The 22,895-nt window shown below is 41.8% G+C and overlaps 1 protein-coding gene across 1 annotated transcript in view; it reads left to right on the top strand.

Moving 5' to 3' along the window:
- LOC129846205 (SPRY domain-containing protein 3-like) overlaps window positions 1–22,895 on the top strand; it is a 52,085-nt gene that overhangs the window by 3,363 nt on the left and 25,827 nt on the right. The window contains exons 3-6 of the mRNA XM_055914208.1: window positions 530–605; window positions 2,315–2,439; window positions 5,536–5,671; window positions 5,999–6,184. Of these exons, the coding sequence (XP_055770183.1) occupies window positions 530–605; window positions 2,315–2,439; window positions 5,536–5,671; window positions 5,999–6,184 (523 nt within the window). The remainder of the gene's footprint in view (window positions 1–529; window positions 606–2,314; window positions 2,440–5,535; window positions 5,672–5,998; window positions 6,185–22,895) is intronic.

A 22,895-nucleotide genomic window follows, 5' to 3' on the forward strand; every position in this document is an offset into this window, starting at 1 on the left:
TTTGTGACATAAACTGAAATTAGGCGAACTATTAGAGTATTAGCAACCAGGAAATGGCAGAGCGATTTTTGCATAGTGCAACTTTAACAATTGCAATTGCATGTGGTGCAGGAACCACTGACTCACTGCATTTTTCTATTATCAAGACACCTGCTGGTAATTCTTAACTGGTTAGGACAGCTCATGAGGTCTCCTAAATATATTTTGACTAGGAGGGACTAAAGAGGCTTCATGCATAGTTTTCAATTTTTACCCATAAGAGTAGGAGTAAAATGTATATTCTCAGCACTTATGACTCATTTTCTACTTGCTTTGTGGATACGGCCCCTAGATTGATTGCTTTTAGACTCATACTTTCTTTCACACTGTCTTCCTAGCCTCTCACTGTCTTGGATGACCAGTACCATCCACAAGTTAAAGAACAACTGTATGCTGTGTAGCATACGCTTGTATGTTCGTTGCATACTTTCAAATACTTTAGAAAATATGATAAGATTAATATAAAGTCATTTCTGAAATTCTTTTACAGTTACCAAGGGAACTCGGATGAGGTTGGCTGCTACGTGGCTCCAAGGCCGTTATCCAAAGGAAACTGCTACTTTGAGGTAGGCTCTAATACAGATTTCGTTAGGTATCCCTGACTCAGGCATTGGTGGTCTTGTAGTTCATTTTGGTCCATTTATTTAACATTACCAAGCTATTAATCAAATTTGACAGACATATTACACAAGTTGTCGAGTCAAGATGTCTCTTGCCTCTATTGTGTTCCCACACTGTTGAACCCTGTTGTTCCCACACTGTTGCCTAATGTAGTATCGGCTAGTCTTTTGACAGTTCAAGTCAAGAGCATCGTAATTCTGAGCCCATCGCCAGTTACACCCTGTAGATTAACTGCTGTCTGCCCTCAGAGAACTGCACAGCTGCTAAATTTAGCTGACACATTTAAGTAAAAATAGTTTTCAGACCAACCCAAACTGTTATTTTTGGACCCTTCTTTTTTTTTAAACAAATGATCTGACAAATGGATCAAACATGGTCGTTTTTCCAGTGTAAAAGTATGCAGTGTGTAACATAACTCCCCAGTTATTCACCAGTACCTTTTTTAATAGGAGTCCCTCCAGACTAAATCATAAAGACAGCAGACTCGTAAAAAAGCATCCTGGGTTTTGGTAAAGCTCAGGAAAGGAGGACTTGGCTGTACATTCTGGGATAGGGAGAGGTCTGGTTCTGGTGTTTAGTGTTGGCTTACTGAGCCTACTGTATGCTATGCCAGGACAGTGAGTGGGTAAGTAGAGCGATTCCTGAAGGATTCCTGCTGGTGTCCATTGTGAGTCCCAAATGGCACCCTATTCCCTTTATAATGCACTACTTTTGACCAGTGCCCATAGTAGTCCACTATATAGGGGAATAGCGTGCCATTTGGGATGCACACTATGGCGTTGGAGGATTGACTGGGCAGACATAATGAGTGTCTGACTGAACGCCCACGCCTGCTTTAACTTTAATGGAAGGGAAATCATATCCCGCTTTTCATTAACGGACACACCTTAGAGTGAATTTAACACAGCCTTGTTTATGGAAACAGAAGACTGAAGCCATGAAAGGATTTTCATTATTTTTATTATTGTCTTACCTACCTTTTGACACATGCACTGAAATATTCCCGTTTTTAGGATGATCATTGCCAAAACACAGATTTTATTTATCAATCATGTAACTGCAAGTTACATGGTTCTTATATGAAAATGTTAGATTTTTGAGGCTTACACCGTTTAGCAGTGGGCAAGGGGTGCTTTCCCAACCACCTATCAGTCAGTTGTAACCTCAGTCTATCACCAGCACACCTGTGTCCATCTCAGTTCAAGTGTCTTTATGTCCCAAATGGCACCCTATTCCTTTTAGAGTGCACTACCTTTTGACTAGGGCCCATAGGTGCCATTTGTGACGCAGCCCCACACCAGTCTGACTGAGGATTAGGGAGCTCTGAAAGGGATTAAGAATGTGATACAGAGAAACAGACTGGTGCATATTCCAGGGACCGTGCTAGTGAGGTCATGGGGAAGAACTTAATGGTTTCCCCTTTTCAGCGCTCTGGATCTGTCAGTGTTCTGATTGCACTCCTTCTACTCAAGCGGCCCTCAGGTATGATGTCATAATTAATTGCTGTCGGTAGGAAAGTGTGTAGTTGCAGGTGCTCGTGAACAGCTGTCTGACTGCCACCCCCACAGGGAAATATGAATGAGGACTTTTGAGCATGTTAGGACCTCTTGCTCATGCTATGGTTTTTAAGTGAAGTGGTCTGTGATGTTTTCAGGTGACCATCGTTGACACAGGGGTAAGGGGGATGATTGCTGTTGGCCTGGTGCCTCAATACTACAAGCTGGACCATCAGCCTGGCTGGCTCCCGCACTCAGTGGCCTACCACGCTGATGATGGCAAGTAAGTTAATTGAATTGAACTTTAATTGATGTTCGACAAATCAGATTCACGACGCATGTGGCAAGAACAAGAGACTATCACAGACTACAAAGGCAAATCCAGCTGTGTGGTGCCCATCGAAGCCTCCCTACCAGACGAGCTTAACATATTCTACCCTCAATTTGGAAGACTCGCTGCTCCGGATGATCAAGTGCTTTTGCTCTCAGAGTCTGACGTGAGGAAAACTCCCAAAAGAGGGAATACTCACAAAGCTGCCGACCCAGATGGCATCCCTGGCCGCATCCTCAGTGTGTGCTGGACACCACCCTCTGCAACTGGATCCTGGACTTCCTCACGGGCAGACCAAAGGCTGTGAGGATTGGCAACAACACCTCCTCCACACTGACTCTTAACAGAGGGGCCCCCCAGGGGTGTGTCCTCAGGCCTCTGCTATATCTGTTCACCCATGACTGCGTGGCTTTGCACGACACTAACTCCATCATCAAGTTTGCTGACAACACCACGGCTGTAGGCCTGATAACCAACAATGACGAGTCAGCCTATAGGGAGGAGGTAAGTGAACTGGCATTGTGGTGCCAGGACAGCAACCTCTCCCTCAATGGCAGTAAAACAAAGGAGCTGATTGTTGACTTCAGGAAGCAGAGGAGGGAACATGCTCCAATCCACATCAACAGGACTACAGTAGAGAGAGTTAAGAGGGAGTAGAGAGAGTTAACAGTTAAGTTCCTCTGCGTCCACATCACCGAGGACTTGACATGGACCAACAAGACCACCAGTCTTGTCAAGAGGGTGCAACAGCATCTCTACTTCCTACGGCGGCTGAAGAAATTCGGAATGTCACCCTGAGTCTTCTCCAAATACTAACTCTGCAGCATCGAGAGCGTCCTGACCGGTTGCATCACGGCCTGGTATGGGAATTGCATCGTCCACGACTGCAAGACCCTCTTCCGGGTGGTGGAGACGGCCCAGTACATCACTGCCCCCACCCACCGTGATCTAAAACATCCAGGCTGCATCAAATCCGACCGTGATTGGGAGTCCCATAGGGCGGCGCACAATTGGCCCAGCGCCGTCCGGGTTTGGCTGGGGTAGGTCATTATTGTAAATAAGAATTTGTTCTTAACTGCCTTGCCTAGTTAAATAAATAAAAATCCAGGACATCTACCCGAAACGGTGCCTGAGGAAGGCCCGCAGCATCATCAAGGACCCCACACACCCCCGCCACGAGCTGTTTTCTCCCTTACCGTTGGGCAGATGGTATCAGAGCATGAGGTCTGATATCAACAGGCTCAGAGACAGTTTTTATCTACAAGCCATCAGACTGCTGAACACTTGAACTGGACTGACCACCTGCTCTGCTTCTCCGCACCTTAGCAAACATGCACCCACACACATTCATGCTACACACGCATCACAACTGCAGCTACCAGACTCTTATTATGATTGGTAAATACTGCACAATTTGAACATCTTTCCCCAAACCCCCTTCCCCAAAACACGTGTAAATATTGGGGTATATATTGTATCTTCCTGTATTATACTAACATGCTTATTCTATTCTACTGAGCCATTTACTTTATGTTTGTATTCCTATCTTTTATTATTGTCCCCCATGATGAAATCGGGGAAGGGACTGTGGATCTGTCTTCGTCCGTCCGTTCATTTGTCCGTTAGTCACACGCAATAATTCAGACAGCACTGGGTCGAGTTTGAAGGGCCGAGTTAGATGAAACCTTGGGGGAATGATGCGTCTTGCAAATCTTTACTGATTGGTCCAAGCCGGGAGCTATAGTAATTAACTGAAATGTGTTAGTTACACGCGATATCTCAATTGGCCCAAGTGGGGGTTTTGCATAACTAATGGGGGACAAAATGTTTACTGTTACCTTGTTTCTTATTGTTATTGCATTGTCGAGAAGGAACCTGCAAGTAAGGAATTCGTTGGACGGCGTATACCATGTGTATCCCATACATACTCTAAAATCTCCTATTTTTTAAGTTTTGAATGAAGGCCTACCTTAACATTCTAGCATCCGTTTGCTTTAGAATGCATAGAGATAATTTCAATGGCATGTTCTAGAAGGGAATAGAGAAATAGGCCTAATATTCCTCAACAGATTTATTTTGAACGATCCACAGCACCACTTTACATTCACCACTTTACATTCAGCACCACTTAACATTCAACCTATGTTGAGAAACACTGCTTGGTAGAGCTGGGCGGCAATATAGACAAAAATCCATATCGCGATAAATTGCTTGAATTGATGCGATAACGATAAATAGAACAATACGTTTATAACATTAATGTGCACCACTTTTTAAAAATCCTTTAAACTACTAATAATATTAGTTATGGTTATAACTATCAATTTTCCCATTAACAATCACACATTTAGCTAACTTATTTCATTTCAAACTTCACATTTCTCTAGTATAGGCTACTTATGGTGATGACAATATCAGCGATAAGTGATTGGTGTGGTCAGTGTCGATCATTTTTGGTTTATCGTCTCAGTTCTACTACCTTGTCTACTGTGGTGAAGGTTGCCAAAATAAAGGAAGGAAACAAATCATGGATACAAAGTATATTGAAAGCAGGTGCATCCACACAGGTATGGTTCCTGAGTTAATTAAGCAATAAAACATCCCACCATGCTTAGGGTCATGTATAAAATGCCAGTTGCCAATTATTTTGGCTACCATGGCTAGAAGAAGAGATTTCAGTGACATTGAAAGATGGGTTCAAAGGAGCATAGGAGGTTTAAAGTGTGTGTGTGTGTGTTTCTGTTTCAGTCACTAGATCTCAACCCAATTGAGCACTTATGGGAGATTCTGGAATGGGGCCTGAGACAGCATTTTCCACTGCCATCAACAAAACACAAAATTATAGGATTTCTTGTGGAAGAATGGTGTCAAGTCCCTCTAGTAGAACATCAGATACTTGTAGAATTCATTGCCAAGGCACATTGAAGCTGTTCTGGCGGCTCGTGGTGGGCCAACCCCCTAGACACTTTATGTTGGTGTTTCCTTTAGTAGTCTGCCAGCTGTTGCTCAGCCAGCACGCTCACATCTCACCTCTCTGCCATTCAACAGGCTGTACAATGGGAACACTGTTGGGCAGCAATTTGGGCCCAAATGTAACCGTGGCGATCGTATCGGCTGTGGGATCTACCTAGAGTCGTTGGAGGATGGACGAACAACAGTCCTCTTCACCAAGAACGGAAAAGAAGTAAGCTAAGCTCCTAGTCTTATTCTCTTCCACACACCTGTAGGCCTACAACATACAATCAACATCTTGCTGTAATTGGAGAAAGATTACCCTACCTTCGTCTGGTTTTTATATTTTCTATGATATGTAACGCCTCCATATGCCATGAATGCAGATTGGGCCACAGAGATTGAGTCTTAATTTCGTAGTCTTACTCATGAGACCACGTGTGCAGTCAGGATCAAGGCTTTGGTCTTAGAGTGGGTCTAGTACTCAATGGTCCTGGACTGGTCCAGACTCCATCTATCTGTCACCCATCGGACATAGTAACATTGTGTTTGCGTCCAGGTGGGCACGGTCGTTGTCCCAGGGTCTCCAGAGGCACTCTACCCGGCCGTGGGGATGCACTCCTTGGGGGAGGAGGTGCAGCTGGATCTGCAGGCTGAGTGGGGGATGGAGGAGGACGGACTAATGATGGTTGACAGCCACGAGGACGAGTGGGGGCGTCTCCATGACGTCAGGGTCACCGGAACGGTAAGGACCTGGTCTTGCCTGTTGTCTTCTAGGCTACATACTGAATTAATGTTATTCACATGATCTTCTTGTAGTGATTATGTTACACCTCATCTTCTCAACATACATATTATGTAAATTGTGTATGACTATGAATAAACAACCTTTGTATGAAGAAAGAGAGGGTATAATTACGTTCCAATGTCCATACTAGCGTACCACTTAGACTTAGTGTTGTCACGGTACCAGAATATTTACTGGTAACAAGGTTTAGTATCACGATACTCGCTACCATCACGGTACCCGATATCAAAACGTTATCACTTCAAAATGGCACTTGATCCAGACAGATCTTTTGAGTTCAATATCATGACATTTGAAATGTTTGATGTCCATTTTTCAGAGACAGGCATGTATGCATTAATGAATCAATTATACAATCACGCAATCAATTTGACTTTGCTTTTAGCAATCTAACTACAGTGCCTTCAGAAAGTATGCACACCTCTTTTTCCACATCTGTGGATGTGGACACGACCATCTCGATTCGGTCCTATGTAGCAACATTTTCAATGGGTTTTTGACATTGGATAAAAGTAGAGCCTCAGAGCTAGAAAATGGTATATCATACACTGCAGTTGAGGAACAACGGGAAAGTAATTCTGCTTTGAAAGTTGCTAAACTTGTAACCCCACTTTTGAGAAAATGGCCCTTGAATGTTTTGGTACACCTACTGGAGAGCTCTTCTTCTACACCCATTCAGCATCGTTCACACCCTCTTAAGCTCCAACCATCTTTTTAACGATTCACATGTGAGGCCATGCGCTAAACGGAGTAAGGTAGTGTAGTAAACAACCAAAGATTTCAAGACTGAAAGTAGAAGCAAAAATACACGTTATCTAGTCCTTGGCCTGTATCCTAATCTGACTTTGGTGCAGGTCATGTTGTTCTTCACACTACCGTCTCTGGTAAACACGCACTACATTAAATAAAATCTAAGTTTATTTGTCAGATGCAGGATACAGAAGATGTAAATAGTACAGTGAAATGGTTACTTGCATAGTAGCAATATCACAAATAGAAAGTGTCCAGATAAATATTGTATAAATATTTTATAAATATTAGTTGTCTAAATTGATGGGTCATGTGAAAGAAATGCTATAACCACCTCCCAGGCACATCTAACTAAGTGGATGGGTCATTATTGTGGATGGGTCACCATGTACACATGTTCATGAAATACAATAGATGACCGTAATCACCCCCAGACACACCTGGCTAACTTGGTGGGTTATGTAATCATCTGTCGAATAGTCTTTCTTTAGACCTGTAGCTAGCTAGCTAAACAATGAACCTAATGGTGCTTTCAAGACAACTGGGAACTTGGAAAAATACAAGGTCAAAACATGAAGTCAGTGGTCTTCGGGTCGGAAAGTCGGGGCTCCCAAATAGGAATCCCGAGTTGTTTGACCGTTCAAAACGATTTTTCAGTTGGAGCTAGTTTTTTTTTTCTCTAGTTTCCAGTTGTCTTAAAAGCACTGAACTTGGAAGTCAGTTCCCAGTTCCCAGTTGTTTTGAATGTGGCAATAATCCCAACCCATACTACTAGCAATACAAACTGACTGTCATAGCTGGCCATCATGCATGAATCTGTAGGTAGCTAAAGCTAACCAACTAGGTTCAATGTTAGCTAGCTAACATTAGGCAATAACTAGCAATGATTTCTGAGATACAAATAATATTACTACACAGATCATACACATAAAGTTAACTAGCGAGCCAGCCAGCTAACGTACGCTTTAACTTACAATGAAAACAACATTCTGACAGAATTCAAAATGTTTAATATCTGAAATCTATGATACTCCCCCACTTAACATACTGCTTGACTAGTTGGGCCCAAGCTTGCTGTACAACAGTAAGACCTATTCAGTCTGTCTACAAACAGGTTCTCAAAGTGCTTGATAGGAAGCCCAATAGCCATCATCACTGTCACATCCTCAGAAAGCATGAGCTCCTGAGTTGGGAAAATCTTGTGCAATACACCGATGCATGTCTTGTATTCAAGATCCTAAATGGCTTGGCTCCCCCTCCACTCAGTATTTTTGTTAAACAGAAACCCCAAACATATGGCAGCAGATCCACAAGGTCTGCCATGAGAGGTGACTGTGTAGTTCCCCTAAGGAAAAGCACCTTTAGTAAATCCGCTTTTTCTGTGAGAGCTTCCCATGTCTGGAATACACTGCCATCAGACACACATAACTGCACCACATATCACACTTTCACAAAATGCTTGAAGACATGGCTAAAGGTCAATCAGATTTGTGAACATGGTCCCTAGCTGTGTGTTGCCGCTTTCCATGTCTGTTGTCTGTGAGGTGTGGAAACACTTTGTTGCTTTTATGAATTTTGGCTTGCTGCTTTTTGTTCTATGTTGCTCTGTCTGTATGCTACGTCTTGCTTGTCCTATGTTGCTATGTCTGTATGCTATGTCTTGTTCTATGTTGCTATTGTCTATATTGTAATTGTTTTTAATAACCTGCCCAGGGACTGCGGTTGAAAATTAGCCGGCTGGCTAAAACCGGCACTTTTACTGAAACGTTGATTAATGTGCACTGTCCCTGTAAAAATAAACTCAAACTCAAATATCTGACATTCTTCCGTGACAACAACACTGTTGGACGCTATTCCTTAGGACTACAATGTCTGGTTCAATGAACATGTTTTGACCTATATCAGGAATTTCCTCATTGTCTGATTCATTTTGGAGAGTTGGAGAGAGTCAGCATGGCACGATCGTCCTCCAGAAAGTGGAGAGCATTAGCAACACTTTTGGAGTTCTTCATGATATCTTTCAAAAAAGATGCGGTAGAAAGTATTACCTACATATACTGAGCAGCTCATGTTATATACAGAAACATACCGCATGGCAGACCAATCCGAACTCATCTTTCGGCATGTCCAGCCCATCCATTATCTCAGCCAATCACAGCTAGTGGGAAGGTCCCTGTCTTTTTCCATGGCTAAACCAAATAATTAATTTTTTGGGGTCATATTTACAGATGGCATACAAGTGTGTCATTAAGGTACATGAAAGTTCACATGTTCCAGAAGGCATTTGTGTTTACGTTCAAATGCCTCTCCTGTGAAGTAGTTACGTGCAACATACGCCTAGTCCTGAAACGAGTCACATTTTGGTATGTTACAGCCTGAATTTAAAATTGATTAAGTTGAGATTTGTTGTATCACTGGCCTATACACAATACTCCATAATGTTAAAGTGGAAATATGTTTTTACATTTTTTTGCAAATTGTTAAAAGCTGAAAAGTCTTGGGTCAATAAGTATTTAATCCCTTTGTTATGGCAAGCCTAATAAGTTCAGGAGTAAAAATGTGCTTAACAAGTCACATAAGTAATGTGCAATTATGGTGTTTAACATGATTTTTGAATAACTACCTCATCTCTGTACCCCACACAATTATTTGTAAGGTCCCTTAGTCAAGCAGTGAATTTCAAACACAGATTCAACCACAAAGACCAGGGATGTTTTCCAATGCCTCGCAAAGAAGAGAACATAATGGTAGATGGATAAAAAAAGCAGACATTGAATACCCCTTTGAGCATGGTAAAGTTATTAATTAAGCCTTGGGTCTATAAATACACCCAGTCACAACAAAGATACAGGCGTCCTTCCTAACTCAGTTGCCGAGAGGAAGGAAACAGCTCAGGGATTTCACCATGACGGCCAATGGTGACTTTAAAACAGAGTTTAATGGCTGTGATAGGAGAAAACTGAGGATGGATCAACAACATTGAAGTTACTCCCCAATACTAACTTAATTGACAGAGTGAAAAGAAGTAAGCCTGTACAGAATATAAATATTCCAAAACATGCAACCTGTTTGCAAAAAGGCATTAAAGTAATATTGCAAAAAATGTGTCAAAGCAATTAACTTGATGTCCTGAATACAAAGTGTTATGTTTGAGGCAAATCCAATACAACATATTACTGAGTACCACTCTCCATATTTTCAAGCATAGTGGTGGCTGCATCATGTTATGGGTATTAGGCTTGGGCGGTATCCAGATTTTCATATTGGATTTACAGTTTTACCGACATTATAGAATTTGCACAAACTAATAGTGAATCACATAGACGCTGTTAGCTAAATGCTAATGAGCGAAAATTAACATAAATTAATTGCAAATCCAGCTCATAAAGTTTTAGAAGCATAGCTAGTAGCTACCAAATGTCATTTTCTGTGAGTGTGGATATTTATAAGCGAAAGTGAACGAGAGAAATTGTGCAAATGAACAAAGTTGTCATGTATGCTTTTCTAAAGGAAGAGCAGCATGTGTACATGGGAAACGAACAGACAAAAAAAACGTTAGTAGAAAGCGCAGGGGGAAAATGGCAGCTAAACAGATAACTCATCCAGAGCTCTTTGACTTCTGGCAGAAAGCCATTATAAGATATCTGATTGCAAACATTTAGTAGTGAATTGTATATAAGTGTAACTTCATCACCTCATGTTCGCCACACAACAGAGAGTCACCAATAGATACAGTGGGGCAAAAAAGTATTTAGTCAGCCACCAATTGTGCAAGTTCTCCCACTTAAAAAGATGAGAGAGGCCTGTAATTTTCATCATAGGTACATTTCAACTATGACAGACAAAATGAGAAAAAAAAAGGATTTTTAATGAATTTATTTGCAAATTATGGTGGAAAATAAGTATTTGGTCACCTACAAACAAGCAAGATTTCTGGCTCTCACAGACCTGTAACTTCTTCTTTAAGAGGCTCCTCTGTCCTCCACTCGTTACCTGTATTAATGGCACCTGTTTGAACTTGTTATCAGTATAAAAGACACCTGTCCACAACCTCAAACAGTCACACTCCAAACTCCACTATGGCCAAGACCAAAGAGCTGTCAAAGGACACCAGAAACAAAATTGTAGACCTGCACCAGGCTGGGAAGACTGAATCTGCAATAGGTAAGCAGCTTGGTTTGAGGAAATCAACTGTGGGAGCAATTATTAGGAAATGGAAGACATACAAGACCACTGATAATCTCCCTCGATCTGGGGCTCCACGCAAGATCTCACCCCGTGGGGTCAAAATGATCACAAGAACGGTGAGCAAAAATCCCAGAACCACACGGGGGGACCTAGTGAATGACCTGCAGAGAGCTGGGACCAAAGTACCAAAGCCTACCATCAGTAACACACTACGCCGCCAGGGACTCAAATCCTGCAGTGCCAGACGTGTCCCCCTGCTTAAGCCAGTGCATGTCCAGGCCCGTCTGAGGTTTGCTAGAGAGCATTTGGATGATCCAGAAGAAGATTGGGAGAATGTCATATGGTCAGATGAAACCAAAATATAACTTTTTGGTAAAAACTCAACTCGTCGTGTTTGGAGGACAAAGAATGCTGAGTTGCATCCAAAGAACACCATACCTACTGTGAAGCATGGGGGTGGAAACATCATGCTTTGGGGCTGTTTTTCTGCAAAGGGAACAGGACAACTGATCCGTGTAAAGGAAAGAATGAATGGGGCCACGTATCGTGAGATTTTGAGTGAAAACCTCCTTCCATCAGCAAGGGCATTGAAGATGAAACGTGGCTGGGTCTTTCAGCATGACAATGATCCCAAACACACCGCCCGGGCAACGAAGGAGTGGCTTCGTAAGAAGCATTTCAAGGTCCTGGAGTGGCCTAGCCAGTCTCTAGATCCCAACCCCATAGAAAGTAGGAGTTGAAAGTCCGTGTTGCCCAGCAACAGCCCCAAAACATCACTGCTCTAGAGGAGATCTGCATGGAGGAATGGGCCAAAATACCAGCAACAGTGTGTGAAAACCTTGTGAAGACTTACAGAAAACGTTTGACCTCTGTCATTGTCAACAAAAAGTATATAACAAAGTATTGAGATAAACTTTTGTTATTGACCAAATACTTATTTTCCACCATAATTTGCAAATAAATTCATTAAAAATCCTACAATGTGATTTTCTGGATATTTTTTCTCATTTTGTCTGTCATAGTTGAAGTGTACCTATGATGAAAATTACAGGCCTCTCTCATCTTGTTAAGTGGGAGAACTTGCACAATTGGTGGCTGACTACATACTTTTTTGCCCCACTGTATAGAACGCTATGGACTCACCAGCTCCGGTTGTGCTATTTACGAACAAACACGTGACTGGCGTAAATGAGGTGAAATTATAAACACAATCTGCTAAGGTATTACACGAGTTGACTGCAGGTAATAGCTAAAACATTTGCAACTAATATTCAAATGTATTGGAAAAACTTGGGGGGGGAAAAATAGTTTTGATGATGTTGAAAAAACATTTGGTGGCTGTTTTCAAATACCTCGGTATATGGTATATATGTTAATGGAAAGGAAAACGACCAAAAAATAAATCAAACAACTTTTCTGTTAAAAATAAATAAAACATCTGATCCCTACACAGGCTCAAGAGGAACCTTGGAGTGTGGGTCTTGCGGCGCCAAACTTTTCTGCCGCAGCCACAATAATGTCCTGTTTTTTCAACTTCTTTGAGAGTTGTGCCGTACAATTTATAACTGTGACAATGAACGCAACAAAATCCACCTTTTTAACACACAGGGTATCTTTTGTCTGGCAGCAAACATTTACTACAGGCTGTGGCGTATCCACTACCATTTTTTCACTAGAATCACTTGTATTCTCAATTATTTTAATCGCCTCCTCATAGGAGATTAGATTTTAAAATTGTATTTATGCGTATTGGGTCGTAGTGGGAAAGCCCCAGGTCCATTTCGGAACGAGTCCAACTTTTTGAACCTGTGAAGACCTCTAGGCTAGAGCTAGCAATGAGTAAGTGGAACATGCTCGGTGCTCTCGCGCTATAAGTGGACATCAGCTGCGCTGGCAGACAGACTCGATCCTCTCAATCAATAAAGATCTGAGACACATACTGTATGATAGAAATACCAAACGTTTTTTAAATTATAGCACTGAACCGTTGTTACAGTGTCTAAAAAGTACAGAAGTTTCAGTTTAACGTACGACACTACTTAGAAAGCATGCCCAATACATTGCTTTATTGAAGTAGTATGCTATTGTTGATATCGTAAGATTTTCCTTATGTGTTTGTATCTGTCTCTGTTTCAGTCTGTGTGTCTCTGTGTGTTTGAGTGTTTATGTGTGTGTTGGTAACTGCTGAGTGGAGACCTGCCTGGTGGTGTTGGCAATGGCATGCTTGCTGGAGGCTGCAGCGTCTCATCTGTCTGGCCCCTCTGGTTCTGTGAAAGCAGCCTTCATACTGTAGCTACACCTGGGATTATGTTAACACACCTGTAGATTACCACAGTCTGTTTAAATAGGAAAACTGAGGTGGGAGGCCTGGAATGCTCGCTGCTTCAGAAGGAACTTTGACATGAGAGCAAGGAGTCTTCCTCTGTTGACTGAACCCTTTACCATGTCCTTCAGAACCAAGAGAAAAGTCATGTGTTGTCAAGGTGTGACCTAATTGTTCACATTGTTTCATCATTGTTTTCTTATCGTTGACACTAATAAGTGATTAATGGTGTTTAGTGTGGTTGTTTACTGTTCACTTTGGTTGCCTGGTAACAGCAGGGCTGGAAGTTTTGTGGTTAGGTTGACAGACGGTTAAAGATTTCACTGGAAAACCACAGCATTTTCTCATATCATTAGGATGTCTTCCTCATATCATTGGGATGGTTACTTTGCTTTTTGAGAAGAAGTGGAGTGGCTGGCAATAGGTATTTTGCCTTAGCTCATGTAAAGGGATAGTTCACTCCAAAATCAGCGTGGACCCCACATTTTGAGGTTTGAAAATGTCAGAAAATGAACTTTAAGCTCAATGACCAGAATACGAATGTAAAACAAGTCAGTGGAAATCGAATTAGCATAATAACAAAATAGAGATATCTTCTGCATCAGATGCGTCACAATCCACTGTATCTGCCGATGTCGCACTTCCGCATCTGCGGTGAAAGGCGACAGAGCGGTGTCAAACTATGAGACGTCCCGAAAATCGAGATTCTCACGAACACGTACATGTCAGTTGTTTTGCTCTAGTGCGCCTACAGGTCTCCCAAGACTCGTCTGAAGGTCCCCGGTACCAGTTGAAAAAATGAATGGAAGTACAGTTGAAGTCGGAAGTTTACATACACTTAGGTTGGAGTCATTAAAACTCGTTTTTCAACCGCTCCACAAATGTCCTGTTAACAACTATAGTTTTGGTAGGTCGGTTAGGACATCTACGTTGTGCATGACACAAGGATTTTTCCCAACAATTGTTTCCAGACAGATTATTTCACTTATAATTCACTCTATCACAATTCCAGTTGGTCAGAAGTTTAAATACACTAAGTTGATGGTGCATTTAAACAGCTTGGAAAATTCCAGAAAATTTTGTCATGGCTTAGGAAGCTTCTGATAGGCTAATTGACATCATTTGAGTCAATTGGAGGTGTACCTGTGGATGTATTTCAAGGCCTACCTTCAAACTCAATGCCTCTTTGCTTGACATCATGGGAAAATCAAAAGAAATCAGCCAAGACCTCAGAAAAACTATTGTAGACCACCACAAGTCTGGTTCATCCTTGGGAGCAACTTCCAAATGCCTGAAGGCACCACGTTCATCCGTACAAACAATAGTACGCAAGTATAAACACCATGGGACCACGTAGCCGTCATACCGCTCAGGAAGGAGATACGTTCTGTCTCCTAGAGATGAATGTACTTTGGTGCGAAAGTACAAATCAATCCCAGAACAACAGCAAAGGACCTTGTGAAGATGCTGGAGGAAACAGGTACAAAAGTATCTATATCCACAGTAAAACGAGTCCTATATCGACATAACCTGAATGGCCGCTCAGCAAGGAAGAAGCCACTGCTCCAAAACCGCCATGAAAAAGCCAGACTACGGTTTGCAACTGCACATGGGGACAAAGATCGTACTTTTTGGAGAAATGTCATCTGGTCTGATGAAACAAAAATATAACTGTTTGGCCATAATGACCATTGTTATGTTTGGAGGAGATAGTTTAGTACCAAAAATAAGGGGTTAAATACATGGAACACAATAAATAAATAAGGTTTTCTGATCTTTCTTATGTCTTCCAGATATAGGACAGACACTTCCTTTAGATTTTTTTGGGGGGGACTATCTGTTGTTCCATGTAGTGAATATGTTATTCAATGCATTTGTATGAGCTAATAGCAGTAAGGCCAAATACACATTTTCATCTAATAATACATTAAAAAAAAAGATACTTCAAGGGGTCTTAAAATTCCAAATTAAATAGCAAAGTTATCCTTGGTATGACCTTCTTAAAACAATTCCATATAGCTTAGTAGAACCACCACCCCTGGCTTAGCCAGCGCTTAGATTGTAATGGGTTAAACAAGACTGATTTCTTTAGCACACTAGTTCAAGGTGAGTCATTCTAATTTGGTGAAACGTATATCAGTTCTCTGAATTGGCCTTCCCTAGCCTTTCCTCTCTCTCATTCTCTCTCTACCTCACTCTTTTCCAGCCATGTCGGCCGGTGTTCCAGGAATCAGTAAATCTGACACCAATGGAACAGAGCATGCAGGGATACAGTAACAGTACAGGGGGGCCATTCACTGCAGATTCAGTGTGTTGGTAGAACGCAGGGCTGGAAAAGCTTCCCTCATTCAACACAATCTATTAATAGACAAACTACTCACCTCAGAAAAAAGATCTGTTGATTACCTGTTGACGAACAATAGGGGTTTGCTGTTGTTTTTTTTCGCTAAGTTTTACTACAGAGAGGAAAATAATGGGGTGGGAAACGCAGGCTATGAGTAAGGCTGTGACGGTCATGGAATTTTGGATGACGGTAATTGGCCAGCCAAATGACCTCGGTCATCGTAATAACCGTTTTAATAGCAAAAATACATTTTTGTTTAATTTTCTCCTCTTCTCCGCTCCTGACTGCATGTGCTGCCATAAAAAAATCTAAAGAAAAGACCCCATTCAAGTCAGTGGTGGACTGGCAGCCATTGCAAGTGTACCCATAGGACTAAAGCAGGAAGTAAAAGCAAGAAGTGTAACCATCAATAAGTGCTGTGATTTGTGGATTCAACACAACTGACATTACAAGCCACATCAGTTAACATCATTTGAATGAACATTCTACATTTCAGCAAGGAGCAACAAAGTGTCATCACATTGTTAAGAGTCCATGTTACCGCAGAAATGGACTCAACCACACGAATGCACGCCGTCCCGTCTTTAGTCAGCTACTCGTAAAAAAATGAATATACAGTACCAGTCAAAAGTTTGGACACACCTACTCATTCAAGGGTTTTTCTTATTTTTTTAAATATTTTCTATACTGTTTAATAATAGTGAAGACATCAAAACTATGAAATAACACATATGGAATCATGTAGTAACCAAAAAGGAGTGAAACAAATCAAAATCAAAATGCATATAATATTTTTGATTCTTCAAAGTAGCCACCCTTTGCCTTGATGACAGCTTTGAACACTCTTGGCATTCTCTCAACTAGCTTGGATTTTTTCCCAACAGTCTTGATGTCACGCCCTGGCCTTGGTTATCTTTGTTTTCTTTATTATTTTAGTTAGGTCAGGGTGTGACATGGGGGATGTATGTGTTTTATATTGTCTAGGGGTTTTGTATGTTTATGGGGCAGTGTCTAGTCTAGGTGTATGTATGTCCTAGATTGGTTCTCAATTAGAGACAGCTGTCTATCGTTGTCTCTGATTGGGAACCATATTTAGGCAGCCATATTCATTGGGTAGTTCGTGGGTTATTGTCTATGTCAGTTGCCTGTGTCTGCACTGTTTAGCTTTAGCGTCACGTTCGTCGGTTTGTTGTTTTGTTAGTTTGTCAAGTGTTCTTCATTTCGTATTTAATAAATAGAAGAATGTATTGTTATCACGCTGCGCCTTGGTCCTCCTCTTTTCAATGTTACGACGAACGTGACACTTGAAGGAGTTCCCACATATACTGAGGACTTGTTGGATGCTTTCCCTTCACTCATCCCAAACCATCTCAATTGGGTTGAGGTCAGGTGATTGTGGAGGCCAGGTCATCTGATTCTGAAATCCATCACTCTCCTTCTCCATCAAATAGCCCTTACACAGCCTGGAGGTGTGTTGGGTCATTGTCCTGTCGAAAGAAAAAAGATAGTCCCACTAACCCCAAACCAGATGGGATGGCATATCGCTGCAGAATGCTGTGGTAGCCATGCTGGTTAAGTGTGCGTTTAATTCTAAATAAATCACAGACAGTGTCACCAGCAAGCACCTCCTCCATGCTTCACGGTGGGAACCACACATGCAGAGATCATCAGTACACCTACTCTGCGTCTCACAAAGACACGACGGTTGGAAGCAAAAATCTCAAATTTGGACTCATCAGACGAAAGGACAGATTTCCACCGGTCTAATGTCTAATGTCCATTGCTCGTGTTTCTTGGCCCAAGCAGGTCTCTTCTTATTGGTGTCCTTTAGTAGTGGTTTGTCACCTTGTCACAACACAACTGATTGGCTCAAACGCATTAAGAAGGAAAGAAATTCCACAAATTAACTTTTAACAAGGCACATGTGTTAATTGAAATGCATTCCAGGTGCATACCTCATACCTTTCATAGTTTTTATGTCTTCAGTATTATTCCACAATGTAGAAAATAGTAAAATTAAGAAAAACCCTTGAATGAGTAGGTGTGTCCAAACTTTTGATTGGTACTGTATATATACAGTGCATTCGGAAAGTATTCAGACCCCTTGACATTTTCCACATTTCTGTTACGCCACAGCCTTATTCTAAAATTGATTAAATTGTTTTTTTTCTCAGCAATCTATACACAATACCCCATAATGACAAAGCAAAAACAGGTTTGAATTTTTTTGTGAAATTCTGATTATTTACTCAGTACTTTGTTGAAGCACCTTTGGCAGCGATTACAGCCTCGAGTCTTCTTGGGTATGACGCTACTTACTTACTTACTTACTTACTTACTTTATTGTCCTCATGGGGAAATTTTGTTTCAGTGTCATGTACACATTTAAAGCTTGGCACACCTGTATTTTGGGACTTTCTCCCCTGCATCTCTACCTCGGCTAACCTCGCACATTAACTCGTTACCGCTACCCCCTGTATATAGGCTCATTATTGTTACAAAAAACTATCATTTTTTACTTTAGTTTATTTAGTAAATATTTTCATAACTCTATTTTCTTAACTGCATTGTTGGTTAAGGGCTTGTAAGTAAGCATTTCATGGTAAGGTCTATTATACCTGTTGTATTCCGCGCATGTGACAAATACAATTTGGTTTGATCCTCTCAAGCTCTGTCAAGTTGGATGGGGAGCATCGCTGCCCAGCTATTTTCAGGTCTCTCCAGAGATGTTCGATCTTGTTCAAGTCCGGGCTCTGTCTGAGCCACTCAAGGACATACCGAGACTTGTCCCGAAGCCACTCCTGCGTTGTCTCAGCTGTGTGTTTAGGATCGTTGTCCTGTTGGAAGGTGAACCTTCGCCCCCAGTCTGAGGTCCTGAGCGCTCTGGAGTAGGTTTTCATCAAGTATCTCTCAGTACTTTGCTCCATTCAACTTTGCCTCAATCCTGACAAGTCTCCCAGTCCCTGCTGCTAAAAAATACCCCCACAGCATGATGATACCACAACCAGGCTTAACCGTAGGGATGGTACCAGGGTTCCTCTATGCGTGAAGCTTCAGGCAAAAGTGCATAATCTTGGTTTCATCGTGGTCTGAGTCCTTTAGGTGCCTTTTGACAAACTCCAAGTGTGCTGTCATGTGCTTTTTACTTAGGAGTGGCTTCCGTCTGGCTACTCTACCATAAAGGCCTGAATAGTGGAGTGCTGCAGAGATGGTTGTCCTTCTGGAAAGTTCACCCATCTCCACAGAGGATCTCTGGAGCTCTGTCAGAGTGACCTTCGGGTTCTTGGTCACCTCCCTGACCAAGGCCCTTCTCCTCCGATTCCTCCGTTCTAGGAAGAATCTTGGTGGTTCCAAACTTCTTCCATTTAAGAGTGATGGAGCCCACTGTAATCCTGTAGTAATGTTTTGGTTACCCTTCCCCAGATCTGTGCCTCGACACAATCCTGTGTAAGAGCTCTATGGACAATTCCTTCGACAACCCATGGCTTGGTTTTTACTCTAACATGCACTGTCAACTGTGGGACCTTATATAGACAGGTGTGTGCCTTTACAAATCATGTCCAATCAATTGAATTTACCACATGTGGACTCCAATAAAGTTGTAGAAACATCTCAAGGATGATCAATAGAAACAGGATGAATCTGAGCTCAATTTCGAGTCTCATACCAAAGGGTCTGAATACTTTTGTAAACATTTCTAAAAACCTGTTTTCGCTTTGTCATTATGGGGCATTGTGTGTAGATTGATGAGGATGTTTTATTTTATTTAATCCATTTTAGAATAAGGCTGTAAAGTAACAAAAAGTCAAGAGGTATGAATACTTTCCGAATGCACTGTATATATAGTTATTTAAATTTTTTAATGGTTATGATGGTTATTTTATTTTCATGGCTGGCTTCATCCATAACCTTAGGTTACATGGTAATACGGTAATTGTGCCAGCCCTAGCTAAGAGACAGACATGGCAGGAGTCACGTAGTAGGGACAGACACCTGTATAAGTTGGAGCATGTAGCCAGCCTACTGTATATTAACTGTACAGTACTTGAGTGAGTAAGACTGTCAGAAATATTGTAAAACCGCTAATGTTTAATGGCGTGAATTTCTGTTGTTTTTGGATGCTGTTGGTACAAGAAGGAAGGGATGCCATGGGGGCGTGATTTCGGATTCGTGGTCATTTTTCATGTCTCATACACACTCAACAGGCTACTTCTCTCGGCAGCCCTGTTTCTCCCCTTTTTCTGTCTCTGTCTGTCTGTCTGTCTGTCTGTCTGTCTCTCCCTCTGTCTTTCTGTCTTTCTCTCTCCCGCTCTCCCTTTCCTGTCTTGGTCTCTTACCCTCTTTAGGTCTCTTTGTCTTTCATTCTGATGGAGATTTATGATGGGGGTTGTCTGTCTGGCAGTATCCGTCGTGAGGCAGGCTGTAGGGTTGGTGTCTGACTCAGTAGGGAGACACACCATACCTGCTTTAGCATGGGTAGGGGTGGTTATGCAGGGTTAGGGCGTGCAGCTGAATGGCCCTGGGACAGGCAAGGCAAACCTGCATACCTCTTTCACTTTTAATTATAACCCACTTCCCCAAATACGCCCCAATACCTCGTCACTAGGGCTGTGACAATATCAGTATTGCAATATTTTTTTCCATGGCAAAAATGAAAACACGAAGCAGATCAAACTCTTTGGTCTTTTAAAATCCTGCTGTATGTCAAATATTGTGTGTTGTAGCTTGGAAAGTAAATAAATGTGACTCTGGATGACATGACAACATAATGTTTTTTACCAACATTAGGGCTGTTTTCCTAAAGAAGTCAAATCCGCTTTGTGTTTTGTTTCCTTGCCACAATACTAACGCGTATCGCAATACAGGTATTGACCCAGCACTACGTGTCACAGCAACACCACAAAAATCATCCGTGCATCCAGTCGCTGTCCCAAATCCCTAATCCACTCCACATTGACCCTGGCAAGGGGCAATCCCAGCCACACCACTCACACACTTCCAAAATGTGGAGACAGCAGCCAAGATCTTTTTTGGCAGGTTAAATCCAAAGCCAGAACAGGAAAAGGGCGATTCCATGCCAGTATAGCCCAAAACATTTTGGGTAACTCAGATTGTTCTGCCAATTCTCACATAGAAAATTAATTGGGAGGAAGGATGTTTTACATACTTTTTACATTTGGATCACAAACAATTTGTGAGAGAATCATAACAAAAGTGGGCATTTTAGGCCCTTTTTTAATACAGACCCTTTGATCCATGAACAGTACATGATACAGACAACATATTATATCATTATACTCCTTATTGTGTGCTCAAACATATGAAGTATGTCTAGATATACAATTTTTCACGTACATAAAAAATGTGAATATCTCAAAAGTACCCTGTTTGATTTGGCCTGTTTTCAGACATATTTTTTGGAACAATATACTCTTTAAACATGTTTTTAAAAAGCCTCTAAACCTTGCGTGTCCCAGATTTCCCACAACGGTTGGTATTTTAAAAATGTGAACTTGACGGGAAAGTGTGAGTATCTCCACGCACGTCTCTCAGACCATGCATACGCACACCTTGTGGTGGTTGAAGAATGGTATTGCAAGCAAATATTGTTATTTTGTGGAAATGGAGGTGTTTGTTGACGGGATTGATTCATAACAATGGTAATGAAAAATATACGTTTGCAGTTGTTGAGTAGATTGCATAACTGGGCATGCAGTCCTAATATGTTTTTCATTAGCCTATAATATAAAGCGTCATATGGCAAGATGTCTCTCCTTTTCTGACATGATTGGTTTGGCCCGCTGCTAGGCTATACAACAAACCATTCAACCATCCCTCATTTAGCCAGAAGCATACCACCCTGCATCCCACTGCTGGCTTGCTTCTGAATCTAAGTAGGTTTGGTCCTTGTCAGTCCCTGGATGGGAGACCAAATTCTGCTGGAAGTGATGTTAAAGGAGGCACCCTTTCCTCTGGTGTCAAAAAAATAATAACCCAATCCCCCAGAGCAGTGATTGGGGACATTGCCCTTTGTGGAGTGCTGTCTTTCAGCTGGGATGTTAAACTGGTGTCCTGACTCGCTGTGGTCACTAAAGATCCCATGACACTTATTGTAAGAGTAGGTCCTGGCTAAATTCCCAATCTGGCCCTCATATTGTCACCTCATCATCCCCAGCTTACAATTGGCTCATTCCTCCTCTCCCCTGTAACTATTCCCCAGGTCGTTGCTGTAAATGACAATGTGTTCTCAGTCAACTTACCTGGTGAAATAAGGGTAAAAAAAAAATCATGCTTGAAAGTAATAGACTGGTAGCCTATCATAGTCTACAATCTCAGAGCCTATAACAAGGAAGGATATAAACACAATCTATCAATAAATGTAATATTGAGCGGCCAGTGTTTGACACATATAGGTGCCTGCATGCATGTTCACTACAAAAGATTAAATCATTTTGCCCATACCTCTATAGAAATGTAATAGTATTTGCCATTGCTTTTTCCTTATAGAAATGGTCAAGGCCCAGTTCCAATATTTCCAAATCATACAACAAATGATACCGTTTTTGTCACCATAAAAGGTGAATGGAGGCTGTTTTTAGGCGGGGTTGTAACACTCATTCACTAGCACACATACAGGTAACTGCCATTATAAATCGGCCTCCCGGGTGGCGCAGTGGTCTAGGGCACTGCGTCGCAGTGCTTGCTGCGCCACCAGAGTCTCTGGGTTCGCGCCCAGGCTCTGTCGCAGCCGGCCGCAACCGGGAGGTCCGTGGGGCGACGCACAATTGGCATAGCGTCGTCCGGGTTAGGGAGGGTTTGGCCGGTAGGGATATCCTTGTCTCAGTATGTAAAATGTATAATATGTAATATGTAAAATGTAATAAAATGTATGTACTCTACTGTAAGTCGCTCTGGATAAGAGCGTCTGCTAAATGACTAAAATGTAATGTAAATGTATAAAGGAACCACCAACATAAAGTGTCTTAATAGGGTGTTGAGCCAGAACAGCTTCAATGCACCTTGGCATATATTCTACAAGTGTC

This window comes from Salvelinus fontinalis, chromosome 3, assembly GCF_029448725.1.
Source record: "Salvelinus fontinalis isolate EN_2023a chromosome 3, ASM2944872v1, whole genome shotgun sequence".
NCBI lineage: Eukaryota > Metazoa > Chordata > Actinopteri > Salmoniformes > Salmonidae > Salvelinus > Salvelinus fontinalis.